Source organism: Rana temporaria, chromosome 2 (genome assembly GCF_905171775.1).
Source record: "Rana temporaria chromosome 2, aRanTem1.1, whole genome shotgun sequence".
In the NCBI taxonomy this organism is placed as follows: domain Eukaryota; kingdom Metazoa; phylum Chordata; class Amphibia; order Anura; family Ranidae; genus Rana; species Rana temporaria.
The window spans coordinates 414378173-414405032 of record NC_053490.1 but is presented as its reverse complement, the minus strand read 5'-3'; the positions used below and the strand labels follow the sequence as shown (position 1 = coordinate 414405032).

At 44.1% G+C, this 26860-nt stretch overlaps 2 protein-coding genes across 4 annotated transcripts in view; both read left to right on the top strand.

Moving 5' to 3' along the window:
• ASMT (acetylserotonin O-methyltransferase) overlaps positions 1-26860 on the top strand; it is a 165761-nt gene that overhangs the window by 13012 nt on the left and 125889 nt on the right. For 2 of the 3 annotated variants that reach the window (XM_040338186.1, XM_040338183.1), the window contains exon 2: positions 17118-17292. The exons of the other annotated variant lie outside the window; for it this stretch is intronic. In XM_040338186.1, coding sequence (XP_040194120.1) covers positions 17118-17292 — 175 coding nt within the window. The remainder of the gene's footprint in view (positions 1-17117; positions 17293-26860) is intronic. 3 annotated transcript variants of the gene reach the window in all.
• LOC120928741 (protein YIPF1-like) lies at positions 4610-5541 on the top strand. Its single transcript, XM_040339731.1, has one exon. It carries the CDS (start codon positions 4726-4728, stop codon positions 5539-5541), a length of 816 nt encoding a protein of 271 aa, XP_040195665.1. The 5' UTR covers positions 4610-4725.

Genomic DNA, 26860 nt, shown 5'->3' with positions numbered 1-26860 from the left:
CAGGAGAGGAGTGTGGCGGGTATGATAGTGGGCAGTATCTACAGGAGAGGAGTGTGGAGGGTATCACAGTGGTCAGTATGCATAGGAGACTAGTGTGGAGGGTATGACAGCTGGCACTATGTACAATAGAGGAGTTTATGAATGTAGGCAGTATGTACAGGAGAGGAGTGTGGAGGGTATGATGGGGGCAGTATGTACAGGAGAGGAGTGTAGCCGGTATGATAGTGAGCAGTATGTACATTAAATGAGTGTGGAGGGTAAGACAGTGAGCAGTATGTGGAGGGGAAGAGTGTGGAGGGTATGACAGTGGGCAGTATGTACAGGAGAGGAGTGTGGAGGGTATGACAATAGGCAGTATGTACAGGAGAGGAATTTGGAGGGTTTGAGAGCAAGCAGTATGTACATGAGAGGAGTGCGGACGGTATGATACTGAGCAGTATGTACATGAGAATAATGTGGAGGGTAAGACAGTGAGCAGTATGTACAGAAGAAGAGTGGGGAGGATATGGCAGTGGGCAGTATGTACAGAAGAGATGTGTGTAGGGTATGACAGTGGGCACTATGTATAGGAGAGAAGTTTGGAGGTAATGACAGTGAACAGTATGTACAGGAGAGGAGTGTGGAGGGTATGATGGTGGGCACTATGTATAGGATTGAAGTGTGGAGATTATGACAGTGGGCACTATGTATAGGAGAGGAGTGGGAAGGGTATGACAGTGGGCACTATGTATAGGAGAGAAGTGTGGAGGGTATGGCAGTGTGCACTGTGTATAGGAGAGCAGTGTGGAGGGTATGACAGTGGGCACTATGTATAGGAGAGGAGTGTGGAGTGTATGACAGTGGGCACTATGTATAGGAGAGGAGTGTGGAGGGTATGACAGTGGGCACTATGTATAGGAGAGGAGTGTGGAGGGTATGACAGAGGGCAGTATGTACAGGAGAGGAGTGTGGGGGGTATGACAGTGGACACTATGTATAGGAGAGAAGTGTGGAGGGTATGGCAGTGTGCACTATGTATAGGAGAGGAGTGTGGAAGGTATGACAGTGGGCACTATGTATAGGAGAGGAGTGTGGAGGGTATGACAGTGGGAACTATGTATAGGAGAGGAGTGTGGAGGGTATGACAGTGGGCACTATGTATAGGAGAGGAGTGTGGAGGGTATGACAGTGAGTACTATGTATAGGAGAGGAGTGTGGAGGGTATGACAGAGGACAGTATGTACAGGAGAGGAGTGTGGAGGGTATGACAGTGAGCAGTATGTACAGGAGAGAAGTGTATGACAGCGGGCACTATGTACAGAGAGGAGTGTTTAGGGTATGACAGCGGGCACTATGTATAGGAGAGAAGTGTGGAGGGTATGACAGTGAGCAGTATGTACAGAAGAGAAGTGTGGAGAGTATGAACAGGTAAGGAAGGATGTTTAGGAAATGTGTAGTGGTTAAAGCGGGGGTTCCGCGGGAAAATGATTTTTTTTTTTAGGTGCATCTACCGCTCTTAATATAAATCAGATTGTACTCACGTGTCTTCTTTTTGTAGCCCTCCGCATCGACATTCGGCCTTATATAATGATTTATAAAAAAATGTGCTGTGGGGATCCATCTTGCCTGTGGGCACTGTGAAGCCCACAAGCAAATACTTCCTGGATACAGTGTTTTGCCAGCAATTAAAATCGAGGATTAGAATCCGCCTTCGTCACGTGACCGGCTGCATGAGTAACGCGACAAGTAAAATCACAATATGCAGTCTGAATCGTCTCCTGGGAAGCATGACGCTGAGCTCCAAGGAGACATTGCTAAATTAAGCGACACGCCCCCTCCCGCGGGAGCAGAACCAGGAAGTGACAGCTAGACAATGCCGATCTAAGGTATGGGATTAATATGGCAAAGAATGGCTAGCGATTTGTTTAAAAACACATAAATCTTCAGATTTAGCAATACATAAGATTTAGGGTGAACCTCCGCTTTAGGCGTACATACATGGATTGAAATTACGCCAATTAGGCAGAGACCAGCCATAGTCGATCCATGTATGGGCTAGCTGGTTTTACACAAGTCAATCTATTATCTGACTTGAGTACAAAAACAATCAGTGCTGCCAGCTATAGTTTGCAATACTGATCATTGTATTCACAGGCAGAACACAATAACACTGCAGGAGTGATTCCCCCATCCACAGGTCAGCAGATGAGAGCGTGTGTGAGGACAGGCTGGGAAGAGATACTAGTCAGTCCCTGGGAAGGCCCTGGTTAGTATCAGAGCCAGATACACACAGGTTACATACCCCACGATCGTTAGAGTGAGAGCAATAATTCTAGCACTAGACCTCCTCTGTAACTCTAAACATGTGACCTGTAAAAAAAAATGTAAAGCATCGCTCCTTTGTATACAAAAAAAAATCGTGCTAACTTGTGTTTTTTAATATATATATATATATATATATATATATATATATATATATATATATATATATATATATATATAATGTTCTAGCAAAAAAACAAATGATGATTTTTACATGTAGGAGAGAAGTGTCAGAATCGGCCTGGGTGGCGAGGGGTTAATTACCATAAGTAATATACAAATAATTATTATAAGCCCTGTGATCTCATCTCTCAGTCTGCTGCTGCAGAGTGTGTCAGCTTGTATTTAAACTGGCCGCTTCTGACAGGCTGCGCAAGCAGCCCCATATCTCCGGAACCATAAATGATAGCAGCCCCACATTTTGACCAGTGGTGGGGTGGGTCTTCAGCTACATACCCACGTGGGGTCTCTGTGACCCCTGATCGCCGAGCTACAATCCTCAAAGTCGACCTTTTTTTTTTTTTTTGGTGTTTTTTTTTTCTTTCTTTCTGCAGCTCCAATAGCCCCTATGTTAATCTGGCCCTGGCGATGGCTATACCTACTTCCCCAACATGTCAGAGTATTAGGCCACATATTATTACTCACTGCATTGTGTAGTCAGGTACATAGTGCAATTCATTTAAAATGTAACATAGAAATTCATTGTACCTGCAAGGAAGAAAAACAAAATGTGCAAAATTTTCATCTGCTTTAAAGCAGACCTTAACTTGCTTTTTTAAATTAAATTGCTTACTCCTCCTCCTCCCCTCTTTTTTGCAAGTAATTTTTTTTTTTGGGGGGGGGGGGATAGGTGATACCTAATTCCAACAGAGCGCTCCCAGTGCTTCCACACCTAGATAAAAATTACATTCTTACCATCCAACGCCACCTGGGATAGCCACATCACACATCCCAGGAGGCTTTGGGGCAGTGCAGAACCCACTACACATGCACAGTGTAGTGTCATTAGGAGTCTGGCTGCTAGGATCCAGGAAAGACAGCCGGCCTTTTAATGATGCCACAAAAAGATGGTGGCATGGCACCCAGCCTGCAATGATGGGACAATACTTGATTGACTGGGTGGACGAGTATGTTATTTTAGCTCAATCCATCTGACCAGGTAAAAAAAAGTGGTTAATGTTAAAATTAAAAGTTCCTCTTTAATCTCCAAAACTTTTGTAAAGTAGTTTCTCAATACCCCTCACTTCCTGTCCTTGAGGATCTGATCACAGTAGAGATGCCCTAGGTGTTGATGTGGTGCTTCCTTCCAACTGCATTAAACTTACTCTACTAGCAGAATCAATTCTGATAAATAGGCACTCAAGGCTTGTTCCGAACGTTACATGCAACCTTTAGAATGCTACACTGAACCATATTGCCTTACACATGTGTACTGCACAATTTGATTTAATAGGTCCTAATAGATTAGGCATTTGGGGGGATGCTTGGCAGTGAGAACTATGTGCCACCCCATTTAACCACCTGTATGAACAGGTTGTATGGAATACAGTATATAAAGAGTGAAGTTTGCATTGCATCAATGGTGATCACCGGGATAGGACAGGAAGTGAGAACGACAGTCCAAAAACATTTTACAAAAGGAGAGGAGAGGAGTTTTGGTTGGAGCTACACAGAACAGAAAACCGAAGATAGAGTAGTAAAGAGATCATTTTCAAAAATGCCCTCAGCTGCAAAATGTAGAGAGATAGAGATGATAGAGATGGAGATGATGGCGATAGAGACAATGGAGATAGAGATGGAGATATATATATCCTCCTTTTTCATTAACCTTTACATACTGTAATGTGGTTGAGGATGCTCTTAGTGGGTCTTTTAGGCATAGTGTTTTTGTAAATAAGAAGAGATTGCTCCTTTTATAGTCTATTAGCATAGATAATCTAGCAATATAGTAGTGTTTTCCCTTCTACTGCTTCTGAGCAATTCCCAGTTTTCACCCAAAATATTACACAACAAAAATAGAGCCACCCAATAAATATTTTAGACCGTAAAAAAAATAAAAAAAAAGGAGGAGAAAAATTGTGACAAAGCGGTTTATGAGGCACAGCTGACATCCAGTGTTCAATTCACCAATCCAGGATAAGCGTCCATCCCTGCTCTCCATAAACAAAATAGGTCCGGGACAACTCTTATCAGTAGTGACTCTGCACTTGCCCCGTTGTTGTTGTGCTGACTATAGACGTGACAAGGTGTAGAGTGAGATCAATTTGTGGTTAATCAAAGAAATATTCCCCAAAGTTCTGATGTCCCTCTGACTTCACTAGCTGCATGCGGTTCCAGGGTCAGTGACTGAGACAGTATTGGGGGAGGGGGGGACAGCCAGGCAAGTAGCATTTAACATTAATTGGATACCACCAAACTGGGTAAATGGCAGGCATCAATGACCTTACATTTCAAGAGTTTGATGATGCAGCCAATTTATTAGCTGCCAACCCTGATGCCACTACTGTAAATATCGGAGATCCTGAAGACGGCAGTGGGAAGAAGAAAGGATTGCAATCCAGAGAAGAGGAGGATGACTTACTGGGAAATGAAGATTCTGATAAAACAGAGCTGCTTGCTGGACAGAAGAAAGCTGCCCCCTTCTGGACGTTCGAATACTACCAGACTTTCTTTGATGTTGATACTTACCAGGTTCTGGATAGGATAAAAGGTTCTGTCTTACCAATACCAGGAAGACATTTTGTAAGATTATATGTCAGAAGCAATCCAGATCTTTATGGTCCTTTCTGGATATGGGCCACCCCGATTTTCACCATCACCATAAGTGGAAATCTTTCCAACTTTCTGCTGCACAAGGGAGAGCCACAATACCATTATGTGCCTGAATTTAGAAAAGTTTCCATTGCTGCCACTGCCATTTATGCATATGCCTGGTTGGTGCCTCTGGCTCTCTGGGGCTTCCTATCGTGGAGACACAGCAAAGTGATGAGTATGGTGTCCTACTCTTTAATGGAAATAGTGTGTGTTTATGGATATTCACTCTTCACTTACACCCCCACCTCTGTCCTGTGGATCATTCACTCAGAAATCCTATGCTGGGTCCTCATGTCTTTAGCCATGTCTTTGTCTGGAGCTGTGCTCATGCTCACATTTTGGCCAGCTGTACGGGAAGATAACAGAAAAGTTGCCATCTCCACTCTAGTGGCGATAATGATGCTGCATGTTATTTTTTCATTTTGATTGATTTAGCGCTGCACTATTTGTTTTCTATATATAGCATATATATACCATTTTATTAGATTGAACTATGGTATTGATGGGAAAAATGGTAAAAGAAAAAATGGTGGTCGTGTATGCTGGAAGAAGAGGAGAGCACAGATGGGACACTCTCAGAGGGATGTGTCTCCCCAACAGTGAAGGACTACAGGTCACAGCATTAACCTCTGAGAGCTGAAGATGTGACCCCCCAATTAGTGACGAACTACAGGCCCCAGCATGAACCTGTGAAATCTATGGGGTCACACCCTTAGATCTCAGGGCTTCATGCCGGTTCTTCAATTTTGGGGGGGTTCACATCCTCAGATATCAGGGGTTCATGCTGGGACTTCACTTTTGGACAGGCCCCAGCGTGAGAGGAGTCACATCAGCAGCCAACGGCAGGAGGTTGTGGGTTGCAAGTTACACTGCATCTGGTGGCAGGCTATGGGTGGCAAGTGGCACACTGCATCTGGTGGCAGGCTATGGGTGGAAAGTGGCACACTGCATCTGGTGGCAGGCTATGGTTGGCAAGTTGCACACAGCATTTGGTTGCAGGTAGGGATGAGCTTCGTATTCTAGTCGAACTCATGTTCGACACGAACATCGTATGTTCGATCATTCATCGAAATACGAACAAAACCGGTCGTTCGCGCCAAATTCGAGTTACGTTTCACAGACCATAATTCACTGCTGCATCGCTGGCTGATGATTGGCCAAGCATGCACTATGACCCGCATGCTTGGCCAATCACAGCTTGCAAAAAACGGAGAGCCATAATTGGCCAAAGCCAGGGTGGCTTTGGCCAATAATGGCTCAGGGGGTTTAGTACACGCCCCACCCTATAAAAGGCCGCCTGAAGGTCGGCCTTGTGTAGTGTGTTGCAGTGGTTAAGAGAGGACAGAGAGAGTGTCATTTTTTGCAGGTAGATAGAGCAGGCAGGCAGGCTAGTCAGTTAATGTTACAGTGTGTAGAGGATATACAGTATATACATCCCAGGTGTTGTACATATATTTATACACTGTATAGTTTAGCTAGATCAGTTCTTCCCAATTTACTGGCAGGCAGGTGATTGTGCTAGCTGCAGTATTCTTACGTGGTTTATTGCCTGTGTCCTCTGTAGTTTGCACCTAAAGCTACTTGGTGTGTACTGCACGTGTGCTCTGTAGTTTGCACCTAAAGATTCAGGAGCAGTGATTTTAATGATGCTTAAATAAAAATAAAAAATAAATGAAAAATTCCTTTAAATATTGTACCTGCTGGGTGTCTATAGTATGCCTGTGAAAACGTCTTTGAGAATCCGGGTCTTGCCCCAGGAAACATGTATCAATGGATTTTTTTTTTTAAAACAGTCGTTTTTTTCAGGACTCCTGAAAAAACGACAGTTTTTAAAACTTTTTTTCCATTGATACATGTTCCCTCGGGCAAGACCCGGGTTCTTTAAAGACGTTTTCACAGGCATACTATAGACACCCTGCATATTAGGCTTTAAAATGAGCACTTTTGAATTCGAACGTTCGAGTCCCATAGACGTCAATGGGGTTCTAAATGTTCGCGCAAACGTTCGGTCCGTTTGAAGGTTCTGGTGCGAACTGAACGGGGGGGTGTTTGGCTCATCCCTAGTTGCAGGCTATAGGTGAAAAGTGGCACACTGCATCTGGTGGGCAGGCTATGGGTGGAAAGTGGCACACTGCATTTAGTGGTAGGCTATGGATGGCAAGTTGCTCACTGCATCTGGTGGCAGGCTATGGGTGGAAAGTGGCACACTGCATCTGGTGGCAGGCTATGGGTGGCAAGTTGCACTGAATCTGCTTGCAGGCAATGGGTGGAAAGTGGCACATTGCATCTGGTGGCAGGCTATGGGTGGCAAGTTGCACTGAATCTGCTTGTAGGCAATGGGTGGAAAGTGGCACATTACATCTGGTGGCAGGCTATGGGTGGCAAGTTGCACCAAATTTGGTGGCAGGCTATGGGTGGCAAGTGGCACACTGCATTTGGTGGAAGACTATTGGTGGAAAACGGCACACTGCATCTGGTGGCAGGCTATGGGTGGAACGTGGCACACTGCATCTGGTGGCAGGCTATGGGTGGCAAGTGGCACACTGCATCTGGTGACAGGCTATGGGTGGAAAGTGGCACATCGGGTGAACGTCATATGACAACCTCCCGACTTGCTCCGCGCTGCGGTATGATCTGTTACCCAGAAGTGATTAAATACCACCAAAAGAAAGCTCTATTTGTGTGAAGAAAATGATAAAAATGTCACATGGTTACAGTGTAGCATGACCGTGCAATTGTTATTTAAAGTGTGACAGCGCTGAAAGCTGAAAAATGGCCTGGGCAGGAAGAGGGTGGAAGTGCCCTGTATTGAGGTGTTTAATGTGCAACCGCGGCAGGAGCTAAAAATTGGCCTGAACAGGAAGGGGGGTAAAAGTAACCGTTATTGAAGTGGTTATTGGTTAATAAGGTCTGCATATTCTATGAGCCAAAAGAACAATGGAATTGCACCAAAGTAGTACAGGAACCTTTTCCAAAATCATGCTGTGCTGAGTAGCATTGATGTATAATACAACTTCCTCTAAATCAGTGGTTCTCAACCTTTCTAGTGCCGTGACCCCTTGATAAAATTTCCCAAGTTGTGGAGACCCCTAACAGTAAAATTATTTTCGTAGCGTGGGTTGTCAGCACCCAAGGCAAGACAAGTAATTTGTACCCCTATCCCAAGGACATTTAGCGCCCCCTGAGTCCCTTCCACTCGTACAGTATTAAAACCCTTATGGAACATTTGAGGATGTACCCCCTCTTTCTCTTTGTGCTCCTTTCTTACCCTTTTTTCCCCCCCATCCCTCTCTCTAGCCTTTCACTCCCTTTTTCTTTGTTCCTCCCCCTCTTTTTCTCTCCCTTCCATGTACTCTCTACTTTTATTCCTTCTCTTACTCCTTGGTTGGGGGGGGGGGGGGTTAATGGGAATAGTGGCAGTGCTGGTGGGGAGTTGGGATCAGTCAACTTAGGTGCTCTTGATCAAGGTCATCTGCTAATCTGAGAACTGTAGTGAGGACTTTTAATGGCAACTCTAATCAGAGGTAGTGTTACTCACTGTGTCTCCAGATTCACGGTGTCTCCGACTCTGTGGTGTCTCGCAGCAGTGACACCTATGCCAAAATCAGGAGATAGGGTCTCCTCCAGCCCCTCCCACTTCACATTCTTCACCAGTCAGCTGACCTCTAGTCTCTGCCCCCTAGCCATGTCGTGAACTGAATGAGCGGCTCAGTGGGTGGCCGTGGACTCCAGGAACAGCCCAGGATTCAGTGACCCCTGGCAAATCATCATTTGACCCCCAAGGGGGTCCCGACCCCCAGGTTGAGAACCACTGCTCTAAATAAAGCATGTGTTTTTGTTTTGTTTCAATTTTTGTACTATTTCCTATACTTTTTTCTATACCATCACTGAGCTGTCCTTTTGAAAAATACTAGTCTGATTGCCATGCCAATCCATTAGCTTCAGTTGATTTAGTTTTAGTTGATTTACTAAAGACAAATAGGCTGTTCACTTTAAAGGGCAATTTGCATTTGCGGGGAAATTTTCCCTGAGCTTAGTGAATGTGGTGAAAATTCACTTTGCAATGAATACCCAATCACATGCAAGGAAACAGTTTTTTTCTTTTTTTTTGCCTAAAGGTGGTTGTATGGTGGAATTCAGCACAGATTCCTCACAATCACTGAAAATGCCATTGCAAAGTAAACAGTTTATTTGTCTTTAGTAAAACAAACCCCATGAGCTGGAATTAAATAAACAGATCAGGAGTTCTGGCATTCTCCGATCTTCACCAGCAACTTTTTCAAGGTAAGTGACTCCAAAGGTCAAAGATAGACATGCAACTAGCATTTTCACAAAATTATCAAAGACAGTCACATTTCTATCAATTAGGGCCGAAACAACTAATCGATTAATCGACAACTAATCGATTATGAAATGAATCGATTACAATTTTCATAATCGATTAATTGGCCAGTAACATAATGGGGTTAAAAAAACAAAAATGAGCCCTTTTATAGTACAAAAAAGCAAGTCGTTACTGTAAATATTACTTTCACTGTCCCACAGTAAAAAAATGAACCCCTTACAGTAGCGATTTGATCTTTGTACTTATTTTTGTTTTTTTAACCCCCATTATGTTACTAAACATCTCAGGCCTAGGACACACCTCTGTTTTTTGGTGCTTTTTGCAGAAAAACACTACAGTTCAGTTACATGTTTTCCTATGGGACACGTTCACATCCATGAATTGTTTTCAGCTGCTGCGTATTTGGAAAGGGCAAGGACTTTTTAACGCAAAACGGTGCTATTTTTTTTTTTTGGTTCAATATACTTCAATGGAGAAGCTGCAGAAAATCATGTAATGTGTTTTTGCGGCAATTTGTGTTTTGTAATCTGCCCAACAACAAATTGGCCCAAAAAAAAAAAAATGCAATTTTTTTTTTTAAGGCTATTATCCGATTAATCGATTAATCGAAACAATAATCGGCCAACTAATCGATTAAGAAAATAATCGTTAGTTGCAGCCCTACTATCAATAGAAGTTTCTTTAACCACCGCCCACCGCCAAATAACGGCGGAAGGGTAGTTCCTTGACCGTCGGGTCCTCTGGAGAATCACGGATCATGGTAAATTGCCGCTGATAGCGGACGTTTACCACGTGATCGTTCTGTCCAATGACGGAGCGATCACTTGTAAACAAACCGGCGTCATGTGATGACATCGGTTCCTCTCTCCCCTCTCTGTACCGATCGGTACAGTGTGAGAGGAGAGGGGGAGAGAGCGGATGGCAGCAGCACTGTGGGCTGGACCTGTGACAATTGCAGCCACAGATCCAGCCACCCATCCATCCATGCTCAGCCATCCCTGCCCAAACTGTGCAATACCCTGCCAATACTCTGCCCATACTGTGCAATACTCTGCAATACCCTGCCCATGCTGTGCAATACTCTACAATACCCTGTCATACTGTACAATACTCTACAATACCCTACCATACTGTGCAATACTCTACAATACCATTCCATACTGAGCAATACCCTGCCATACTGTGCAATACCCTGCAATACTCCGCAATACCCTGCAATACCCCACAATACCCAGCAATACTCCACAATACCCAGCAATACTCCACAATACCCAGCAATACTCCACAATACCCAGCAATACTCCACAATACCCTGAAATACTCTGCAATACCCTGCAATACTCCGCAATACAATTCTCTGCAATACCATGCCATACTGTGCAGTACTCTGCAATACCCTGCCCATACTGTTCAATACTCTGCAATACCTTGCCCATGCTGTGCAATACTCTACAATACCCTACCATACTGTGCAATACTCTGCAATACCATTCCATACTGAGCAATACCCTGCCATACTGTGCAATACCCTGCAATACTCCGCAATACCCTGCAATACCCCACAATACCCAGCAATACTCCACAATACCCAGCAATACTCCGCAATACCCAGCAATACTCCACAATACCCTGAAATACTCTGCAATACCCTGCAATACTCCGCAATACAATTCTCTGCAATACCATGCCATACTGTGCAGTACTCTGCAATACCCTGCCCATACTGTTCAATACTCTGCAATACCTTGCCCATACAGTGCAGTACTCCGCAATACCCTGTAATAACCTGCAATGCCCTGCCCATACTGTGCAATACTCTGCAATACCCTGTAATACCCCGCAATACTCTGCAAAAACCACTTCCCGCCCGCCGACCGTCATATGACGTCCTTGACATTGTGCAGGGATATCTGAATGATGCCTGCAGCTACAGGCATCATTCAGATATCAGCTTTTTTCAGCCAGCGATTCCCTACACCATAAAAACCATCAAATCGGCTGTTCTGTCACTTGATCATTCTTACGGGAAGCAAGAGGGGATGTCCCCCCCTCCCGCCGCCCTCCGGTGCTTCTACCGATTCACTGCTACGATCAAAGCCAGGATTGTTTTTGTTTTTTTGTTTTTTTTATTTCAGGCTTTCCAGCCTAGAGGTAAGATGTGGGGGTCTTATTGACCCCATATCCCACTGTAAAGAGAACCTGTCATGCCATATTCCTATTACAAGGGATGTTTACATTCCTTATAATAGGAATAAAAGTGATCAAAAAATTTATTTTTGCGTAAAAACGTGTCAAACTAAAATAAATAAAGTAAAGTGAACAATAAAATATATATATTTTTAAAGCGCCCCTTTCCCCGTGAGCTCGTATACAGAAGCAAACATATACGTATGTCCCGCCCACATATGAAAACGGTGTTCAGACCACACATGTGAGGTATCTCTGCGAACGTTAGAGCGAGAGCAATAATTTTGGCCCTAGACCTCCTCTGTAACTCAAAACATGTAACCAGTAAAATATTTAAAGCATTGCCTATGAGGATTTTTAAGTAGCGAAGTTTGGCACCAATCCACGAGCTTGTGCAATTTTGAAGGGTGACATGTTAGGTATCTATTTACTCTGCGTAACTTCATCTTTCACATTATGCAAAAACATTGGGCTAACTTTACTGTTTTTTTTTTAAAGCACAAAACTGTTTTTTTCTGTAAAAACTGTGTTTGAAAAATTGCTGCGCAAATACCGTGCAAGATAAAAAGTTGCAACAACCACCATTATATTCTCTAAGGTCTTTGCTAAAAAAAACATATATAATGTTTTGGGGCTCTATGTAATTTTCTAGCAAATAAATTATGATTTTTACATGTAGGAGAGGAATGTCAGAATTGGCCTGGGTGCTCCAGAACGCCTGAAGGTGCTCCCTGCATGTTGGGCCTCTGTATGTGGCCACGCTTTGTAAAAGTCTTACACATGTTGTATCGCCATACTCGGGAGTAATATCAGAATGTGTTTTGGGGTGTAATTTGTGGTATGCATATTCTGTGTGTGAGAAATAACCTGCTAATATAACAATTTTGTGGGGAAAAAAATAAAAGAAAAAAAAAATCTTAATTTTGCAAAAAATTGTGGGAAAAATTACAACTTTAAAAAACTCTCAATGCCTCTTTCTAAATACATTGGAATGTCTTCTTTCCAAAAACGGGTAACTTGGGGGGTATTTGTACTTTTCTGGCATGTTAGGGTCTCAAGAAATGAGATAGGCCATCAGTACTTCAAGTGTGATACATTTTCAAATATTGGCACCATAGCTTGTGGACTCTATAACTTTCACAAAGACCAAATAATATGCACCATTTTGTACTTATTTTTACCAAAGATATGTAGCCATATAAATTCTGGCCAAAATTTATGAAGACAAATTACTAATTTGCTAAATTTTATAACAGAAACAAAGAAAAATTATTTTTTTTTACAGAATTTTTTGTCTTTTTTCTCTCATAGCGCAAAAAACAAAAACAAAAAAACACTTAAGACCCGGACCAAAATGCAGGTAAAGGACCAGGCCCCTTTTTGCGATTCAACGCTTTAACTGACAATTGCGCAGGCGTGCGACGTGGCTCCCAAACAAAATTGGCGTCCTTTTTTTCCCACAAATAGAGCTTTCTTTTGGTGGTATTTGATCACCTCTGCGGTTTTTATTTTTTGCTCTATAAACAAGAGCGACAATTTTGAAGAAAAAGCAATATTTTTTACTCGTTGCTATAATAAATATCCCCCAAAAATATATAAAAAAATTTTTTTTTTCCTCAGTTTAGGCCGATACGTATTCTTCTACCTATTTTTGGTAAAAAAATCCCAATAAGCGTCTATCGATTGGTTTGCGCAAAATGTATAGTGTTTACAAAATAGGGGATAGTTTTATTGCATTTTTATTAATTTTTTTTTTATTACTAATGGCGGCGATCAGTGATTTTTTTAGTGACTGCAACATTATGGCGGACACAACGGACATTTTTGACACATTTTTGGGACCATTGTCATTTTCACAGCAAAAAAATTCATTAAAAAATGCATTGTTTACTGTGAAAATTACAATTGCAGTTTGGGAGTTAACCACAAGGGGGCGCTGAAGGGGTTAAGTGTGACCTCATCTGTGTTTCTAACTGTAAGGGGGTTGTCTGTAGGTCTGACGTCATTGATTGCGGTTCCCTATATTAGGGAACACACAATCGATGACGGCGCCACAGTGTAGAACAGGGAAGCTCATTCTTCAGCGGAACTCCATCGGCGATCGGGTCCGCGAGTCCTGCGGCTGCGGTCACGGAGCTTCGGACCGGGACACGACCCACGGCCGGGCTTTAACAATCACGTACAGGTACGTGATTGTGCCCAGCCGTGCCATTCTGCCGACGTATATCGGAGTTAGGCAGTCCTTAAGTGGTTAAATACCACCAAAAGAAGGCTCTATTTGTGTGAAAAAAGGGACAAAAATTTCATATAGGTACAGTGTTGTATGACTGAGTAATTGTCATTCAAAATGTGAGAGCACCGAAAGCTGATAACTGGTCTGCTTATTAAGGGGGTTTAAGTGCCCAGTTGTTAAGTGGTTAAAATTGACGCTTAGAATGATTCGTATACATATCATTAAAGGCTATATGTACTATATGTAGAACCCTCTAGCTCAGGGCTAGGCAACCTTGGCACTCCAGCTGTGGTGAAACTATAAATACCATCATGCCTCTGCCTCTAGGAGTCATGCCTGTGATTGTCAGGGTCTTGCAATGTCTCAAGGGACTTGTAGTTTCACCACAGCTGGAGGGCCGAGGTTGCCTACCCCCGCTCTAGCTAGTGTGCTAGTAGTTTTTTTATTAGTGTTGGTAAATTAGTATGGCTGAATGCCAGGCAGGGTTGAATCTAGGTCAGGGTGAGTGGCTCATGGAAGCAGGGTGAGTCATCAGGCAGTGCCTCTGGCACCCCCCCCTACTTACTAGAACCTTGGAGAAGTTTCCAGAAGAATGGGAGGGAGGTTAGGAGGAGCTGCCTGAAGTATTGAGGAGGGCCCCAGCCAAAGGGCTGGCAGGTGGTAGGCCCCTCCTTTATACTCAGGGTCAGCCCAGCAGGGGCAGTGGTGTTGGGTGAAAGATTTGGGATGGAGTGCTGAGGAGGCAGTCGGAGGCCCTTCAGTGTGCCCCCTAGTCTGGAGGGGGGGTGTAGGGGTTAAGTGTACTAAAGTGATGTTCTTTCTGTGGGGGGGCGTGGCTGTGCGTGTGACGTCACTGATCGTCGTTCCCTAACACAGGGAGCAGATGATCACTGACAGCCACACTAGGAAGAATGGGGAAGATTTGCTTACACTCACCTCTCCCCGTTCTTCCTCTCTGTGACCCGATCACCGGCTGTGATCGGGTCCGCGGGTCCAGCAGGCATGGTCACGGAGGACAGGAATGGGTCGCAAGCACGCCACCGGCAGCGCGCTCGCGTCCCATGGCTGGGCATCTTAAAGGGGAAGTACCTGTACGTCCATGTGCCCAGCCATGTCATTCTGCTGACGTAAATAGTCATGCAGAGGTCCTTAACCAGTTAATAACGTGAAATAAAATTAGATGTTTGCTATGTCAATAAAATGGAATCTATAAAAATTATAATGAAAAATGTACGCTTAGAGAAAAATCTACATGGCGGTTATCGACTGGAGAGAAATAGTTATCCAACTGTATATAATAATCAATAAGAAAAAATTTAAAGGGGTGGTTCACCCTAAAAACTACTTTTTCTTATTACACTGGCCCCCCACATTACAATACGATTAAGGCTATTAATATTTTTTTGATGCTGTACATACCTTTGTACAGCATATTCACCTGTGGCATCCGGGTTGCGAGTCCCGCGGGAGTGGGCGTTCCTAACATGTCTGCGAAAGGAGCCGAACGGCGAGTCGGCGCTATACTGTGCATGCGCATCGCCGTTCGGCTCCTTTCGCCAATCGTGACGCGGCTTACGCGACGGGGGGGAGCTCGTTTTTGGGCAAAACGTCAATCACAGACATGTTAGGAACGCCCACTCCCGCGGGACTCGCAACCCGGATGTCACGGGTGAATATGCTGTACAAAGGTATGTACAGCATCAAAAAAATAATAATAGCCTTAATCGTATTGTAATGTGGGGGGCCAGTGTAATAAGAAAAAGTAGTTTTTAGGGTGAACCACCCCTTTAAGTCAACACAAAGGAATATAAGGTAAAACTCAATACAACATAATTACCCTTTCCAAAATGGCTACTGATTTGAAATGATGGTTACCAGAGCTTAAAAATTGCTGCCATGGCTTCCAAGATGGCTTCTGCTCAAAGAGGAATTACTTCTTGCGTCCTCAGAGTTTCAAAGTATAAGATGTCAAGGAATCTTCATAAATATGGAGATAGGCATCCATGAATGGAGTATGTGTGTCTGAATGAGTGTTCTGTTCTCGCTACACGTTTGCCCCTGGAGTATATGTAGCTCAACATACAGCTTAAACCTTACATCCTAAATAACCAGACTGTCTGTAACTTTGGATCTTTATTACGATGAACAGATGGTGGCCATATAAGATGTGTATGAAAAATGACGAAACTAGAGGTAAACAAATAAATGAACATATAAGAATTATATGAACACAAACAAATGTCTGCTAGGCATATAGATAAACAGTCTTTATCATACCAGCGATGCTGTCTCAAGAGGATCAAAACCTAGGAAACATGTGGTGCCGGCTTAGCTGACTCCATGTGGACTGTCCAGTGGAAAATAGATGAAAGAGTGGTTATAGGAAGTGAAGACAGTTTTCAGTAACACAACAGGAAATGTACATTACCATAGAACACTGCCCATCAACAATCCTTTGTTAAGAGTGACTTCTAGTGGACAATATTTGAATTACAAGTCCAGAAGATATTACTGTATTTCCTTATAGGCCAAAGGCATGACAATGAGTGTCCTTCCATAGCATCTATCTTGATCCTAGTATATAACATTTTTGACAATGGTGTCATGAAAATTATAATAAGCCTAGCCCAGAAGGTTTAACTTATTTTCCATTGGTTGAAAGATCTATTGATTATCCTTCTGTAGATTTATATAATATCTCTTTTAACCACCAGGCGTGTGCAAGGACAGAAATACTTGTTCCGAAATATCTTCTAAGTAATATGTTGAATCTTCATAATGTGTATCTGCTTGTATAGTGTTGATGGTATATATCAGAGATGTGCAGTCAGGGCAGACAGGTGAGGCATGAGCATAAAAAAAGAAAAAGAAAAAACGATCGACTTAAAGGGTTGAAGCTCGGCGACCAGGAGTGTTTTTTTTATTTAACCAATCAGAAAATGTAAATATCTTTGGATCTTTGGTTTCTAGATTTGAATATAGTATTAAAGGATATGTAATTCATTAAAAGTTGGGAAATAGCTGAAGTCACCTCCCTCTCTTGGGGCTCATGACAAAAAAGATTTTTTTTTTTTTTTTTTTTTCTTCTCAAAAGGTCCCTATTCACCAGTGGCTCCTACGTGGGGTGCGCTACACATGCTGTATATTTGACTTACTTTTTAGAACTGGAATGAAAAAAATAAAATTTTGTAAATCATCAGTACAAATACAGTAATATTTGGTGTATTTTCCTTTTAGACCATGTTTACTACATGTGAGCTGGGAATTTTTGACTTACTACATGATGCTGGCGAGCCCTTGTCAGCAGCGGGCATTGCTTCTCATTTGTGTACCAATGTAGATGCTACAGACCGCTTACTCAGTGCCTGTACTGGAATGAAGCTCTTAAAAGTTGAAACAAAAAACTTGGAAGGTAAGATTTATGGATTTACCTTTTGTTTTGCAAACATACTATATATTGGCCTATTATGATTAGTTTTCACAACCAATTTTTTTTTTAGTACTTTTATAATTATTGTAAGGATCTACTTGGGCTGCATTATGTGTCCTCTGGGTTTCAGTGTATCTGTCTTTTTACTGTGCTCTGCAGTTTTTTAATCCAGAGGTTCCAAAATGTATTTGGTATCAGAAAATAAATTACCCAGACCTCACCGGCCCCCCTCCCCCCCCAGAAATCTAGAAAGATGAAAAGAGATATAACAACCTGAAGCTCCACTCCTCTCCACAAAAGACCAGTCCCTGCAACTCCTGCACCTCCTTGAGTCCTGATGTCATCAAGCCCAGAGCAGCCTCCATAGCTCTGCTTTTGGCTTGAGGACACAAGGAACAGTCCAAACTGGATCGTTGTGGAGCACCGTTTGCCAGGAGAGCGGAGGTACGGGTAAGTATATGGGTTTCTCTTCTCCCCTGGACAAAACAAGCACTTAGGTCCCTCTCACACAGGCATTCCATCTGTCGTTTAGAATAAAGTAGACAGCAGATGTAAACGGATGATCATCCTTTTACATCAGTGTCCGTTCACGTCCACATTTTTAATTGGGTCTCTAATTTAGTTTGTTCTGTTTTTTGAAAATATTTAGATTTACATATTTTAATGTACTTTTTAAACCAAACGTTAACCTATGACCCAGGTAGTGGTCAGCAAAAGAAGTAACTTCCCCTTCCACACAAGCATGGCAAAAGACATGTCTTATGAGCACCTCATCAACCTGGTATATGCCAAGCCTGGCCTGTGGGACACCTCACACTACGACTGCAGATACAGAGTGAAAATGCAACAGCTCTAGACAGACAGGGCCAGTGCAAGGATTTTTGCCTACACAGTCAAAGCTGCATTTTTCCTCCTGTGACCCCCCTTTTCCTTCAAATGGGGGGTTATGCATTCCATGCTGCCCCTCACTGGCTACAGGCAGCTGAGGCAAACTTAGGCTTCATATACACTAGCAGCTTCTAAACGTGAGTTTAATGAGCTTTTGGTGTTTTTTTGTCAAAGCTCCTAAACTCAACTCCATAAAAGCCTAGTGTAGCGCCCCCTTGCTTTTAGCATGGGCACTACGCTTTAATTTAGTGAGGAATGGGAGAGTTACCTTGCTCCCATTCAATGTATGTCTAAATTTGTTGATCTCTGTCATTCTGGAAATTCCACTGGGTCAGACTGTGGTCAAGGGATGCGGTGCCACCCCTGGCCGGCAGCTGGCGCTAGAGGGGTTCTGGCAGAACAGATCTTCTCCCAGCAGCCAATTAGAGGATGTTTCCCTCGCGGGGCATGCTGGGGGAGGGTATATCTGTGAGAGAGGTCATGTGTCGAAAACTCTTCCGCGGGGTCCCCGTTCCAGGTGCGGTACCCACCTTCAGGGTACGCGCATCCATGGACCCCGCCAGCGTGGCCCACCTGGCCAGAACTGAACTTTGCAGAGAACCTCTTCCTGATGAGAGAAGGGATCCCAGTGCTCCACTGGGTTCCGAGGCCTACTGAAAGGATCCTAGTTTGGGATCGGGTGTCCGGACCACTGACAGGTATGCTTGCTGTCATCCGGGGACCATTTGCAAAAGAAGTTTACTGGGAGGATTCTCTGTCCTTATTTACTAAAGTCCTCTATTGAAATTGGCCTATGGCAGGGGCCCTAGAGACAGGTCTGTGTGAGAGACCTGTTCCTCCCAGTACTATTCAGAGTGACGCTTCGGCTGCCAGGCCTATTATAGGGGCCTGTCCGGGGGCACTTTACCCACTCCGAGCAGAGTGGCGACGTGTATACATTCGGTTTAATGCAGAGCAGTGTATTGCTCAGTTCTATATCCAGGCCTGATACCGCATGGTTCTATTTCTTCCTTCATCAACCTTGACCTTCCTAATGTATGTTGATGTTGGCCGTGTTTGGCCTGGACAATAAAGCATTGAAAACTCTTTATTGGATGTCTGGACCTCCACTCACTGTTACTATTCTCACAGTTACACCCTTAGACATGGCCAGGGTAACTTAGTAGGCCGATCCCAAATCATTCAGCTGCTCCTCCGGAGGTAGTGCTACACTAGGTATCAATGTACACATAGGCTTTTAGCCGTGGCCATGGTAAATGTAGGCAGGGTGTACATGAAGCCTAAAACTTCCACACTGCACCTGGTAGGAAGTAGGGCACAGTGTAAGGGAATGGAATACAGGTATTTTCCGGGTGTGCAAGGATTTTTGACACCCTAGGCAAAACCTAATTTTTCCGTCCCCCTGGCTCCACCCCTGATTCCACCCCGTTTGTCCTGCTCATGTATACCCCACCATTTTAATGAAGCGCCCATCAAATGCAGCCCACCATGGCCCATCAAACGCAGCCTCACCAGTGCCCATCAATGCAGCCTCACCAGCGCCCATCAAATGCAGCCTCACCAGCACCCATCAATGCAGCCTACCAGTGCCCATCAATGCATCCTACCAGCGCCCATAAAATGCAGCCTCACCAGCGCTCATCAATGCAGCCTCACCAGCACCCATCAATGCAGCCTCACAAGCATCCATCAATGCAGCCTACTCGTGCCCACCAATGGATGTTTGCTTAAAGTTATATATGGGATATACTGCGCTGTGCGATAAGTGAACACAAAAATTTGTTGCAAACACAGCTGAGGCAAAAACTGGTGAATATGAAAAAGTGTAGCGCTTATTTTTGTGAAAAAGTCAGTTAACAAGTCATATGTTGCAAACATACATATATATGAAATCTTAATTTCAGTGACACCAAGTGACTGAGTGTGATCCATGAAAAAAAATATATGTAACAAATAAATCAGAACAAAGCAGTCCTCTATTGTGACCACACACAAATAACAGTCCAAAAGTGTAGACAAAACTCCAAGGTTGAAATGAAGAGTCCCACATGGATGTGACCCTCTCTGTGAAATGATAGAGACACCACCACCGATGTAAGGGGGAGGCTTACCAGATGGCGTTGACTTGGTGAGGTGTATACCACCCAAGTCAAAACAGGCTTATATAATCAGTCAGCAAGATGTATCCAGCTGGTCCTGAATCCGCATATTAGTCGGCACAGCAAATTCCAGTAAACACCAGGAAGTGTAAATACATGTAGTCTTGTTGGAGCCAGATATACGGTAACCACATAACATGTGTAATGGGAAAAAACTCACATAGTGTGATACCGTACAAGGTAGTGTAGCGCTCACCCCCGAAGGAGCCGCTGATTAGTTTTGGGACCGGCTTTCTAAGTTACCTTCTTGACTTGGTGTGAGTGTGTGTAAAGAGCAAGTGTCCAGACACCAATTCAGTTTTTCAATGCTTTATTCCAAGGCCCAACCTGGCCAACATCAACATGACACACGACAGAGAAGGTTGATGAGCGTAGAGGAACTCTTAGTATCAGGCCTTGGATATTCAGAGAGAGCAAGCCTGCTCTCAGCAATGGTGTAGCTCAATTCGTCGCCAATCCAATCAGGGTGGGTAAAGTGCCACCGAACAGGCAGTTATCTCAGGCCTGGCAGCCGGAGCGTCACTTACAAATCACTGGGAGGAAACAGACCTCTGCCACAGGCCTGACTCAAGGCCTCTGCCACAGGCTGGACAATTTAGGATTTGTGATAAAACAGTTTGACCAAATCCTCTCAGTCAGTTCAAGCAATGTCACCCACTGACAGCTTGAGCATACCTGTCATACGGTGTGGTGACCGGATCCCCGATGGTTCGTCTGGGCCTCCTGGACAACCTCTAGTTCTAGGTTCTCCCGGGACAATCCCCCATTGCACAGCTCCCAGCCTAGGATCCTCTCGGCAGAAGGCAGGGACCCAGCAAGTCGCTGGGGCCCCTTTCAATAGTAGGAGGAGGCTCCGCATGGTACACGGCCTCAGCATGGCAGGACACGGTGGCGGGGCCCATGGATGCGCGTACCCTGAAGGTGGGTACCGCACCTGGAACTCGGGCCCCGCAAAACAGAACCCGCCAAAAGCGGCTGCCACAGATATATCCCCCCCCCATCATGCCCAACAAGGGAAGACTCCTCTGATTGGCTGCTGGAAGCAGGTGGGTCTGCCAGAATCCCTCTAGCGCCAACTGCCACCCAGCGGTGTCAACATACCCCTGGAGCGCAGACTGACCTACAGGACAAATTCTGGAATTGACAGCAGCCTGAATTTGTATAATTTGTGAAGGGAAGTAAAACTAAGCCTCCCATTCCCACTAACTTTTGTGTAGCGCCCGTACTGAAAGTAGGGGGGCCGCTACAGTAGTATTTATTAAAAAGATTCTCTTCATTTCAACCGTGGAGTTTTTTCTACACGTTTGGACTGTTATTTGTGTGTGGTCACAATAGAGGACTGCTTCGCTCTGATTTATTTGTTACATATATTTTTTTTTCACGGATCACACTCAGTCACTTGGTGTCACTGAAATTAAGATTTCATATATATGTATGTTTGCAACATTTGATATGAGTTGTTAACTGACTTTTTCACAGAAATAAGCACTACACTTTTTCATATTCACAAATGAATGTTTGCTTGCTTCCATTCCTTCAGGAGTTGGGACACAGACACAGTCCTCTGCTGCCACTGCGCCTCTGACACTATGTACGAACAAATCGGTGGCTGCCTGCTGATGCTGAGACTTGCTTTTTGCAGAAAGAAGAGAGTAGGAACAGCAGTGACCGGGCCATTTATTTAACTTTTTGTTTACATGTTTTAAAAAACATTTTAGGCCTGAAGATTACTTAAAACCCCCAAAACATTATATATTTTCTGAAAGCAGACACCCTAGAGCAGGCATGTCCAAAGTGCGGCCCGTGGGCCAATTGCAGCCCATGTTACGGTTTAATGCGCCCCCCCTGGTAATTTGGATATACATATCTTTTGTGGCCCCCAGGGCCACAAAAGATGTATACTGTATTTATCAGTGCTGCCTCGGATTGGGGCGGGACGAGCGCCATCAGATCACATGCAGGAGAATCTCCGGTTTACTCAGCGGCGTCTGTAATTGGAAGTCCTGTCTCCTGGGCTGCCATTGGATGACTGTTCTGTCTATCATAGGAAGCGGGACTTTTTATTAAAGAGGCCGCCATGTAAACAGGAGATTCTCTTTCTTTTCAGATTATATATAATCTATCGGCGGTCATCCCGGCACCCTGCCTACCCCCCTCCGAGGCTGAAGATGGGCATCAATCAGGCTGCACTGATGTCAATTTTGAGGCTGCATTCCTGGCAATGGTGAGGCTGCATTCCTGGCAATGGTAAGGCTGCGGATGGGCAATGGTGAGGCTGCATTGCTGGGCACTGACCATTATTTTGCTTCACAGTTATTTAAAATTGAAGTTTTTTTTTTTTAAAAAGTGATAAATACGGTATATCTAAATAACACGCCTGAGCTCATCTCTTCTCCACACAGCCACAAAGCATGACATGTTAGGTATCTATTTACTCGGCGTAACATCATCTTTCATATTTTACAAAAAAATTGGGCTAACTTTAATGTTTTGTTATTTTTTAATTCATGAAACCATTTTTTTTACAAAAAAAAGACGTTTGAAAAATTATTGGGCAAATATTGGGCAAATACCGTGCAAGATAAAAAGTTGCAATGAATGCCATTTTATTCCCTAGGGTGTCTGCTAAAAAATCATATATAATGTTTGGGGGTTCTGAGTAATTTTCTAGCAAAAGAATGATGATTTGTACATGTAGGAGAGAATTGCCAGAATAGGCCTGGTATGGAGGTGGGTTTTAAAGCCCGGTATTGAGGTGTTTAACCTCCCTGGCGGTACGATTCTTTCAGAAAAAAGATGCTGAAAGTGGTACCATTATTTGCAAGGAAATTTGGTGATTTGTACTGTAGGGGCCAGATTCACAAAGAGATACGACGGTGTATCTACAGATACACCATCGTATCTCTGACTTAGACAGGTCCTATCTATGCGCCTGATTCATAGAAGCAGTTACGCATAGATAGGGTGAAGATCTGACAGGTGTAACTGTGTTTCACTGTCGGATCTTTTTTTTAAATTAAAAATGGCGCCTGGGGCGTTCCCGCTGATTTACACTGAATAATATGTAAATCAGCGAGATACGCAAATTCACGAACGTACACGGACCCGACGCTGTGTTCTTACGTCGTTTCCGTAGCGCGGTACCCGTCGTATACTTACCCTTTCTAAAAGCAGGCACAGCCAATGTTAAGTATGGCCGTCGTTCCCGCGTCGAATTTGAATTTTTTTACGTAGTTTCCGTAAGTCGTTCTCGAATACGGAACTACGTAGTTTACGTACGCGTCGCAACCACTGACGTCCTAGCGACGTCAGTGGGAGCAATGCACGCTGGGAAATTTTGCGGATGGCGCCTGCGCATTTAAATCGCCGCGGGAACGCGCATGATTTAAATATGACACTCCCCTAGCCGCGGAATTTGAATTCCGCTGGGGGATTTAGGATCCGCCGTCGCAAGTTTGGAGGTAAGTGGTTTGTGAATTAGCCACTTGCCTCCTAAACTTGCGGGAGCGGATCTTAATTCACGTAGATCGAGCGGATCTATAGATCCGTTTTAATCTAGCTGATCTAAAACCATTTTTGACATAAAGGGACACTTTTGGTTGCTATGGACAATCTACAGTTTGCAGGGAGAAAGAAAGGTTTTTATTTTATAAAAGAACATGTAGGGCACTGGGCAGTCCACTAGGTACAAGGGGGGTGTGTATTTTTTACATACAGTACTGTAATCTATAGGATTACAGTATACTGTATGTATTGTGTTTGTTTACGTTTTTGAATTTGGCGCCGTTCTCCACTCCCGTGCGTCGTAACGTCGCAGGGAACGGAGATCGGCGGCACAGGAGGACACTGTGTGAATCGAGCGAGGTCCCGCTCGCTCACACAGCGCGGTGGCATCGCTGGATCCAGGGACAAGGTAAGTAACTTTGTCTGCTGCTGCAGCGAGGCAAGCCCGAGTCTGACTTGGGGTTACCGCTTTTGGTATGAAAATCTCACCCCGAGTCAGACTCGGGAATACCGCCAGGGAGGTTAAGAAAGACAAAGTTTCGGTAAAAATAATACACTAAAGTACATTTTTGGGCACATAAATGCAATTTATTACCCAATTTGTTGGATATATTTGTTGATATAAAAGACGAGGTTGAGCCAAGGAAATAGATACCCAAGTCAAACTTTAAAGCTGAATTCTAGCTGGACTCATGTTTACTAAAAGGTCAGCAGTTACAAAAAGTGTAGCTACTGACTTTTAATAAACACACAATCACCTGTCCCACGGTCCAGCAATGCGGCCGCCCGAAGCCTCCATTCTCTCCCCCGCCTGTCTGCCGTGCCTGCATTGCAAGTGTGGGCACCTGGCTGTGACAGTTTGCAGCCTTACAGCAAGGTGTGCACTGTGCAATGCGCGAATCACACTTTGCGTGCTGAATGGCCGGGCAATCTTCTGGGACCCGTGTCCCAGATGATTGCAGGGGGGGTCCCCAGAAACCAGCAGAGGTGGCTCTCTAGTCACTTTGTGCTGGCGCTGGTCCTGCCCGCACCCTCCTATACCCACCTTGCTGTCAGTCAGGCTGAGCTCAGCTGTTCAATAATCAGCCCATAGATATCCGTCTGGGTTTTGGCAACCTGGACTGTGACTGTCCCCATATTTATTGCTCTACTGCCCCATCTCCCCTGCTTTGTCTGTCTCAATCTCCCCATTAGATATGTGCATTCCCGTTCGTACGAATGTTATTTTCGTACGAAAATGTTCATTTTCGTACCCGCAGAATAATGTGTACATACGAAAAAATTTAAGCACCAAAATACGAAAACGACGGGATTACGAATGAGTCGCATAACGAACAACCGCAAATACGAACGAACGATCCAACGAAAATACGACAAAACGAAAACGGCAAAAGAACGAATTTGACATCTATAACAAAAGACTTGCATTCTGTATCTTGTTTGAATCCTTTTTCTGTTCGTATTTTGATTTTCAGTCGTATGTTCATATGACATCTAACAAAAGATTTTCATTCTGTATTTTGTTAGAATCCTTTTTCTGTTTGTATGTTCATATGACATCTTATAACAAAAGATTTGTATTCTGTATTCTGAATTCCTTGTGTCTGTTCGTAATTTGGTTTCAAAATACAGAATGCAAATCTTTTGTTATAAGATGTCATTTTCGTTTTTTTGAATGGACAGTGAGTGTAGTTAGTGAAGCAGCTTCTCTTTTGTGCTGAGTACAGTAGTACAGTAAAGCCAAATAAATTTTTCTGTGGATTTGCGTCTGAAGGGAGAGATCAGTTGGCCAGACTTTTGAACCTGGAACCCAAAAATGGTTTTCTGATGGAGTTTAAAAATGAACAAACGTTCGGTAAAACGATCGTTTTTATGTTTGTTGTTAAAAAAGTCTGACCAAGTGTATGGGGCTTAACAATAGTTAATATGGATGAGCCGCGTGTTGAAAGTGCCGCGAATCCTGCGATATATTTACGAAAGTACAAAATGACGAAAATTCACAAAATGTATTGTCTAACAAGTAACGAACATGAATTAAACAGAATAACGAACCATCCCGCATGTACGAAAATAAAACGGTAACCAACATACGAAACGATCGGAATACGAAAAAATCGCGTTGTACGAAAAACTAACGGGAACGAACAGGAAAACGGGCATCTTACGAAAAACGAACGGGAACGAACCTACGGAACAATACGAAACAGAACAAAAAAAAACGAAAAAAATTTCTGTGCACATGTCTACTCCCCATGTATCCTGCTCTGTTCCCTATTACCCTGTTATGTCCACATCTCACTAAGTGTTCTGTTTTGTCCCAGTGGCGGTGCGTCGATAGTGGGCGCAGGAGCACCGTCCCCTCTCTCCTGCACCGCCACTGAAACAATACATACATTCATGCATTGCATGAATCTATGTATTGTCGATGGCGCCGCTGCCGCCCAGTATACAGATGGCTGGCCCCCATCTGAATAACAACAGTTGATTGGCTATGGAAGTGTCTATCAGAGCCAGCGGCTGAGGGCTGTAATCAGCTTCCAAATAGTTAACCAGGGGACGCAGGGGGTGTGCGTTCCCTGGTTAACACTGACACGCGTCTCAGCCAATCAGGTTTACCGGGTCTGGTTACCGGTAACCTGATTGGCTGAAGCAGCATCGAGAGCGGGAGAAGACATCGAGGGGCACTGGAGGGAGGACGACTGACACGAGAAAGGTAAGTGTCGGGCAGGGGGGGGGGGAGGGGGCAATCTGGCAGCATTTTACAGGGCAAACTGGCGGCAATTGATGGGCACAGTGGCGACAATTGATGTCATGGCACAGTGGCGAAAACTGATGGGCACAGTGGCTACAATTGATGGACACAATGGCGACACTTGATGGGCACATTGGCGACAATTGATGGGCACAGTGGTTTCGTTTGGCATGGCGCAGTGGTGACAATTGATGGCACAGTGGCAACAATTGATGGACACAGTGGCGACAAATGATGGGCACAGTGG